The sequence below is a fragment of the Somniosus microcephalus genome, chromosome 1 (assembly GCF_052327205.1).
Source record: "Somniosus microcephalus isolate GS21.2 chromosome 1, FLI_Smic_1.0, whole genome shotgun sequence".
Taxonomy (NCBI): Eukaryota; Metazoa; Chordata; class Chondrichthyes; order Squaliformes; family Somniosidae; genus Somniosus; species Somniosus microcephalus.
Genome location: NC_140987.1, coordinates 407,983,651 through 407,992,608, shown reverse-complemented (window position 1 = coordinate 407,992,608; position 8,958 = coordinate 407,983,651). Strand labels below are relative to the sequence as shown.

The 8,958-nt window shown below is 46.6% G+C and overlaps 1 protein-coding gene across 1 annotated transcript in view; it reads right to left on the bottom strand.

The window, feature by feature from the left end:
* Positions 1 to 1,374: 1,374 nt before the first annotated feature.
* The window catches only part of LOC147125168 (ras-related protein Rab-38-like), a 55,302-nt gene continuing 47,718 nt past the window's right edge, over positions 1,375 to 8,958 (bottom strand). Inside the window, exon 3 of the mRNA XM_085998553.1 lies at positions 1,375 to 3,298. Within this exon, the coding sequence (XP_085854679.1) occupies positions 3,143 to 3,298 (156 nt within the window). The 3' untranslated portion in view covers positions 1,375 to 3,142. The remainder of the gene's footprint in view (positions 3,299 to 8,958) is intronic.

The following is an 8,958-nucleotide window of genomic DNA, read 5'->3' as shown; positions in this document are numbered from 1 at the left end:
AAAAAAAAAAAAAAAAAAAAAAAAAAAAAAAAAATTGGGAATATGGAATTGGATAAGTACTTGAAGGAAACAAATTTGCAGGACTACAGGGAAAGGGTGGGGAGTGGGACTAGCTGAAGTGCTCCAAGCATTCTATGATTAGAGTAAAGGCAATTTACTCTTAATTATATTAGGGCCCAGTGAGACCACACCTGGAGTATTGTATAGTTTGTCTCCTTACCCAAGGATGGATATACTTGCCTTAGAGGGAGTGCAACAAATGTTCACTGGACTGATTCCTGGGATGGGGGGAATTGTCCTGAGGGGAGAGATTGAATAGACTAGGCCTATATTTCCTAGCATTTAGATGAATGAGGGGTGATCTCATTGAAATGTATAAAATCAAGGGGCTTGACAGGGTAGATGCAGGGGGGGGGGGGGGGGGGGGGGGGGGAAGGGGGTTGTTACCAGCTGGGGAGCCGAGAACAAGGGTCAATTTCAAAATAAGGGGTTGGCCATTTAGGACAGAGATGAGGAGAAATTTATTCAAAGGGTTGTGATTCTTTGGAATTCTCTACCAGAGGATGCTCAGTTAGTGTATATTCAAGACAGTGATAGATTTTGATAAGGGAACCAGGGCTATGGGGATAGGGCAGGAAGGTGGAGTGGAGGTCAATGTTTGCAGCAACTTTTGCATGAAGTGAAGGAGCCTCTTCATAACATTGCATAAAATCTCATTGCCAAGCCAATCCTGTTCATACACAGGGCAGCATCCAGCAGGGAAAACTGGATATCAATTCCTTCCTTGTCCAAGGACACTGAAGCCAATTGTGGTGGCCCAATGTCTCCCATCACCACCAGTCCAGACCAGGGATGGCAGCCAGTGTCACTCCAGTCAGTAATTTATCCAATTAGCCTACTGCAGAGGGAAGACTGATGTTTTACTATTAAAATCCAATTTAGACAACTTAGAGAATCCACCAGCACGATGGGACATTGCTAGTGCTGAGTAGTGAAAGAATATTTAAAAAAGGATTTACATACTGCACTGGGTAGATAACTTGTTTACACGCTCAATCTCCATCCACCTCAATTAGCAATAGTGAACAGAAGGGCTCAGTGGTACTGCATAGAAACCAGCCTGGGTTTAAACATACAACAGGGGGCTCAATCTGCCCAGAGAATGCAGAGATGCCCAAGGGGTAACTGGGCTTATCCAAGCAGGATTCAAGTCTGATAGTGGGATGTAGTGATGGGTTAGGGTGGGGGAAAGTACCGGAAAAGGGGAGAAATGAAGGTGGCATAACAGTGACAGGAAAGGGAGGAGATAGAGAGAAGGGGAGAAAGAAAACTCAGTGACAAGATTCTGAACAATAAGGAAAACAATTGGGAATCTTCATTTAGGCAGACTAAGTTTATTAATAAATAAATAGCAACAATAATACAAAGTCAGCTTCCTGGAGCACCATCACAGGAGAATCTGTTAAATGTCAAAATCCTCACTACTGAAAAAGTTCCAGGGGCACATCACTCAAGGCAGTCCTGAATAGTCTAAAACTAGGACTGGTGCAGAGGAGGAGGGAAGAGGACCAGAAAGGCCAAGACCATTCAAGGTGTGCACTGTCAGCTAATGGTAACCTAGTATTTGAAGATGGGGGTGCAAGGAGCAAATGACAAAACCAAGAGGCAAAGGCACATTTTCTCTTCTGTTCAATTGCCAATATTAAATCCATGGAAAGAGCCACTATCTTTAATATAACACTTTAAAAAGTATTACAGGGGCAGAGATAAGGGGAGGAAAAGTAAATTTTCCATCAAACCATAGATTTAAGTTACCAACAAATCCAGTGTAGATGGCCATGAAAAGGGAGTGGTTATTAGGCCAAGAAAAAAAAAAAGTGTGAATTTGGATCTCAAAACTGGTCAACAATCCCACTCCACTTGCATCTTTAGCACTTCACTCTGAAGTAACTTGTACAAAAAAGGCACAGCTCAGGCAAAACTCCATTGGGGTTACCATTACTGCTCACTCCTCCCCAATTCAGTACAAACATGGACAAGAATGTCCAAGTGGCAAGGCTGTAAAAAACAGGACGTGGCATAGACAGATACTATATTGGGCTCCACCCAAGTGATCACAGACTAACAAAAATAGAAAAAAGTAAAAAACTACAAGCTGCAGTTTAGCTACAGCACAAAAATAGATGTGAAGTTGGGACCAAATAGCAGTGCAGGCTCATTTCTCTACTTAACCCAAATTAGACTGCCTACTTTCTAAAAAAGGGACCATTTCTCATTTCCTGTGACCAAACATTTTAACTTCTAACTTAAGTCAGCATACAGTAAAGTTACATAAATGCTTGTGTGAACAGGGTGATTGTCAATTTCAGATGCCAACTACAGCAGTGCTCAGATTCACTGCAAGTGAGCAATCATTTACTTGCAACAGGACTGTAATTGCCTCTAATTATAGGGGACGTGGCCCAGATGTAAGAGTTGCTAGATGCAGTTTCATGGGTGAATCCATTCCCATCCGGTACAGACTGTTGCAATCTGCCCATCACCAGTGGAAAAGTGGGTGGCCAGAGGAAGACATGTCCCAAGACATGTCTGGATTGAGTGGGGGAAGGAGAGGCCAGTGAAAACAAAGACAGCCCAGCTGCACGGTGCACAACCACTTTAAAAAACACATTTCCCTGTATTTCTCCCCCTCGAGCGCCAGTGTCACGTCAAACCAGGAGCCAGAAACTGTCTTTGTACAGGCGGCTGGACTGTGCGTTTATACATAGCATTATGCTTCCATGGTCAGCAAAATACAAAAAAAAATTAAAACCAATGCCATCTGCCATCTGAAATTCAAGGCCCTGCTGTTACTAGGTTTAGAACCAGCCTCAGCAAAAGGGAATTGAACAAAGACTCAATATTCAGAGGGGGTAGGAGACAGTAATAGAATGAGAACAATTCAGGGACTGATCGATATAAAACACTTCCTTCTAGGAGGTAGAATGACCATCACTAACAGCATTTCACACCAGCTACAAGTCATTGAGCACGTGCAGTGGTCACCCTTCCAGCTCCTGGCCCAGAAAGCCAGTTTGTTCTTCAATCCAAGCGATATTCTCCAACCCCCTCCCCCAAAAGGCAGTGATCCAATTATTGTCTTTTACTTTGTACAAGCAGAACAGCCGGTATTACTAATGTGTTGCGAGAGTTGCTGGGATGAGATAATGTCGGGGTCTGGAGGAGTTGTGTCACCATCTTCAGCTTTGAGGATGTTCTCCACAAGGAGACGAGCGGATTCCTCAATATGGATATTGTCCTGAAAAAAAGGAAATTGTATAAAATGGTTTGAGAAACTACAGATTGCAACATTAATCCTACTTGGATTTTAAACTCCTTCCAGACAAGTACCTAGAAAGTGATTGCTAGATGGACAAGCAATTTGTTATCTTTTTTATAAATCATAAAGACCGACCACAACTCCAACAGCACATCCATCTTTGATCCTTCAAGGTAGCCAAATTCATAACATTTCTACTCAGTTTATAGTGAGGAGTAACTGAACTAGAGACTACAAAAAGGTGCAGTGTTTGGAATTAGTTGATCACAGATGATCAATAGTGTGACAATTGACCAAGTACAATGCTAATAAAGGGTACCACCCAAAAATGACAAAAAAAGCCAACAGACCAGTTTTCCAGCATTTTCTATTTGAGCTCCAGCATTTACAGTTTTCCTTTTGATTTCCTTCCCTATTTTAGCCTTTTCATTAGCCACAAAAAAAAGTGCAATGAGGTTGCTGCTCCCAATCACTATCCAGTGACTTCTGCTGATGCAGATGGGTGAACCTTGGACCAGAGCAGAGCAGGTTTGGTGATCAAACACTCTGGCCAGGCCAATTGGCTACTCCCCACTATATAGAATGCACTTGAGACAGACATATCCAATTAGGAAATCACTTCAGGAGGCAGAGAAGTGCTTTGGACAATAGTACCTCAAAGCTCAAGTGGAAGAGGAGCAGAGGGAGGATGATGTGCATACATATGGATCATTAAAAAGTGGCAGACAAATGAGGCTAACAGAATCCTTGTATTCTGTGCTTTGATACAAAACCAACAAAGGAGGTAATGTTGAACTTGTGCAGTTAGTCCACAAATAGAGTACAGTACACAGTTTGGAGATCCCATTAGGTGCAGTGTAGATGCACCAGGATGTTACTAGGGATGAGTGGTCAGTGACTGAGAATGGAGAAGTTAGGCTGCTTTTTTACCTCCTCCCCTCACCCCTTGAGGATTTTAAATGGATAAACCAGGTCAATTTATGCATTGATTGCAGTACCAGCCATGGCTCAGTGGGTAGCACCCTCACTTCAGAAGGTTGTGGGTTAAGTCCCACTCGATACTTGAACACAAATCTAGGCTGACACTTGAGGGAGTGCTGCACTGCCAAGGGGTGCTGTCTTTCAGAAGAGGTTAAACTGAGGCCCCATCTGCTCTCAGGTGGATGTAAAAGATCCCATGGCACTATTTCAAAGAAGAGCAGGGGAGTTATCCCTGGTGTCCTAGCCAATATTTATTCCTCAATCAACATCACTAAAACAGATCACATTGCTGTTTGTGGGAGCTTGCTGTGCGCAAATTGGCTGCTGTGTTTCCTACATTACAACAACGACTACACGTAAAGTACTTCATTGGCTGTAAAGTGCTTTGGGACACCAGTGGTTGTGAAACGCTATATAAATCCAACACCTTGTTCCATCAGAGAGACAAGTACAAGGCTTCATGGCAGCACCCTCATTCAAGCACTGGCATCTGCTGGACTAAGTCATCGTCTGAGCGAGGGACCGCAAGGATGTCCACATCACCCGTGCCATGACAGGAGCGGTGACTGCTGGACAGACCACCGCCTAATCCGCTCCATCAATGTAACCCCAAAACAGCAGCGGCAATAAACAATGCCGCAGGAAAATTAACGCTGGAGCACTCAAAGACCCCGCTAAGAAAGCCCTATTCAGCTTGCACTTCACAACCCGACGACTCCGAGGTGCAGAGACAGTGCCCACAGCATCTGGTCTGCACTCAAGGCCTCCATAATCAGCACCCATGAAGAGACGCTCAGTCACTCGACAAGGAAACACGAAAACTGGTTTGACGAGAATGACCAGGAGCTAATAAGCTGCAAGGCATTTCTGATCTGGAAACCGCAACAGAACAAAAGCAAGAAAGCAGTTCTACAGAAGCCTGAAGGCAGAGGTCCAACAAAAAACTCGCGACCTAAAGAACAGATGGTGGGTGGAGAAAGCGCAGGCGATCCAGCAGCTAGCCGACAACCACGACGTGCGTGGATTCTTTAGCGCAGTCAAGACCATCTACGGCCCAAGCACCCAAGGCCCTGCAGGCCAAGAATGGAGGGGTACTCAAGGACAGGGCCTGCTGGAAGGAGCACTTCGAAGATCTCCTTAACCACGACTGTCTTCGACATGTGTCTTCAACTCCATCCCACAGCATGCTACCCACCACTATCTCAGCACAACCCCAGCCTGGCAGGAGGTTGAAAAGGCCTCAGGAGCAGATGGAATCCCCGCCGAGGCACTAAAGCATGGCGGAGAAGCACTACTGGTGCAAATTCATGAACTCATTTCATTTATCTGGAAGGAGAAAAGCATGCCAGGGGATCTCAGACGTCGTAATTGTGACCATCAAGAAAGGTGGCAAGTCCGATTGCGGTAATTAGAGGAGTTTCCCGGCTATCTGCCACAGGTAATCATCGCAAGCATCCTCCTCAAGCGCCTTCTCCGTGGTCGAAGAGCTCCTCCGAGCCGCAATGCGGATTCCGCCCACTAGGGCACAATGGACATGGCTCGTCAATTACAAGAGAAATGCAGGGAACAGCACCAACCACAATACATGGCCTTCTTTGATCTCAAAGGCCTTCGACACTGTCAACCCTGAGGGATTATGGAGTGTCCTCAAATTCAGCTGCCCTCAAAAGTTAGTCACTATCCTCCTCCTGCTTCACGACGACATGCAAGCGGTGATCCTGACCAACGGTTCCACCACAGACCCAATTCATGTACGAACCGGGGTCAAGCAAGGAAGGCTGCATCATTGCACCAACGCTCTTCCTTGCTGCAATGCTCCATCTCACCTCCAGTAAGCGCCCCACTGGAGTGGAGCTAATTTACAGAACAAACGGAACTGTTCAACCTCCGTCGCCTCCAGTCCAGATCCAAGGTCGTCCCATCCACTATCAAATTACAGTATGCAGACAATGCTTGCATCTGCGCTCACTCGGAGGTCGAACTCCAAACCAGTGTCAATGCCTTCACCGAAGCGTACGAGTGCATAGGCCTTACACTAAACATCCGTAAGACAAAGGTCCTCTACCAACCTGCCCCCGCCACACAGTACTGCCCCCCGATTATCAAAATCCACGACAAGGCCTTGGACAACGTGGACCACTTTCCATACCTCGGGAGCCTACTGTCAACAAGAGCAGGCGTCGACGAAGTCCAACACCACCTTCAGTGCGCCAGTGCAGCCTTCGGTCGCCTGAGGGAGGGTTTGAAGACCAGGACCTCAAACCCGGCACTAAGCTCATGGTCTACAGGGCAGCAACGATACCTGCCTTGCTGTATGCCTCAGACATGGATCATGTACAGCAGGCACCTCAAAGCACTGGAAAGGTACCAGCGCTGCCTCTGCAAGATCCTGCAAATCCATTGGCAGGATAGGCGCACCAACGTCAGTGTTCTTGCTCAGGCCAACATCCCCAGCAACATAGCTTTGACCACGCTCACAGCTCCGAAGGACAGGTCACATTGTCCACATGCCTGATAAGGGACTCCCAAAACAAGCGCTCTACTGAGCCCCAGCTGGCCAGAGGAAACACTTCAAGGACACCCTCAAAGCCTCCTTGAAAAAAAAAGTGTAACATCCCCACTGACACCTGGGAATCCCTGACCCAAGACCGCACAAAGTGGAGGAGAAGCATCTGGGAAGGCGCTGAACAGAGAGTCTCTTCACTGGGAGCAAGCGGAAGCCAAGCGCCGGCAGCGCAAGTCAACCCAAGCACTCCACCCACCCGCCCCTTCAACCACCGTCTGCCGGTCCCGCATTGGACTGATCAGTCACCTGCGAACTCATTTTTAATGTGGAAGTCAGTCATCCTCAGTTCCGAGGGACTGCCTAAGAGAAGATATAAATGCAAGTCTCTTGGTCTCTTTTCCATTCACAATTATTAATTGTTATCATCTGGTCACAAGGTGGCGCTGCACTTCTACAGTAGCAAGTCATGTTGCTGCACAAGCCTGGTCACTGGGCAATGATATAGATCTCTGGCACGTCACAACTACACCAAGTGGCTAGTCTCAGATACAACAACCTCAAACCACCTCAGAGCTCACTATATTAGGTGACAAAAATGAGCACCTACAATTTGGTTCTATTAACAGACCAGATAGATATTTGGGAAATTTGAGAATGCTAGAATAAAGTTACAAGCAATCAAGTCAGAATTTTTTTATTTACATAATTAGTTTATGGGATGTGGGAATCACTGGCAAGGCCAGAATTTATTGCCCATCCCTAGCTGCCCTTGAGAAGCTGGCGGTGAGCTGTCTTCTTGGACCACTGCAGTCCACATGGTGAAGGTACTCCCAGTGTTAGGTAGGGAGTTCCAGGATTTTGGCCCAGCGATGAAGGAAAGACAATGGGCCAGTAATTTCTGTCCCAACGCGCGAGTATGGTCGGGGTACTCACGCATCTAGCCAGAGGAAATGCTGGTTTTCAGCATGCACAGCGCATGCAGGGAAAACCGGCATTTCCTGTCCTCTGAACGAAGGGGTTCAGAGGCAGAACGCACACGACTGCACAGGCAGCGCTGTGCGCAGTAAAATTCCTTTTTTCCCCCCCCCAAAGTTGCACGTGTAAAGGCCTCCGGTCTTTACGCATGGAAAAACAAGATGCAAGTATTTAGTTTCAGGTAAGTGGGCTTTTAGTACAATGTAGAAATTTCCCCCCCCCCAGGTTTGTTACTTAAAGAATTTACAGGATGGCAAGTTTAGTTTTAGACACTTAAAAAATTTCAAAAAGTTGATTTATTTATAATTATAAACAGTTTAAAAAAATGTTTTAATCAGTAGGATGTTTTTTAAAATTTTATTTAAAGTTAAAGTAGTGTTTTGGCAGCCCATACTTCGAGTTTGACAGCTCTTACTGTCAAACTCATGAATGAGTTTCCCTTCCCCTGATTGGCTGCACAGTGCTCACCTGATCCTAGCCGGCACATCGCACTAACTACGCTGTTGGATCAGGTTAGCACATCGCGCCGACAGCTGATCCGGGCCTGTGACAGGAAATGCAAGCAGGCCCAGGCTTCAGATGTCGGCACGCAGGGAGTGCGCAGGTTGGGGGCTTGCATGCACGGCAAGCCCCCGATCTAATTTCAGGGCCAATATACTTCCAAGTCAGGACAGTGTGCGACTTGGGAGGGCAACTTGGAGGTGATGGTGTTCTCATGTGCCTGCTGTCCTTGTAGGTGGAAAAGGTCACAGGTTTGGGAGGTGCTGCAGTGCATCTTGTAGGTGGTACACAAGTGGTGGATGAGGTGCTGATCAAATGGGCTGCTTTGTCCTGGATGGTGTTGAGCTGGTGTTGTTGGAGCTGCATTCATCCAGGCAAGTAGAGAGTATTCCATCATACTCCTTACTTGTGCTTTGTAGATGGTGGAAAGGCTTTGGGGAGTCAGGAGGAGACACTCGCTGCAGAATACCCAGCCTCTGACCTGCTCTGGTTGCCAGTGTTTGTGGCTGGTCCAGTTAAGTTTCTGGTTAATGGTGACCCCCCACCCCCCCTAGGATGTTGATAGTGGGGGATTTGGCAATGGCAGTGCCATTGAATGTCAAGGGGAGGTGGCTAGACTCTTGCTTGTTGGAGATAGTCATTGCCTGGCACTTGTGGCACAAATGTTACCTGCCAC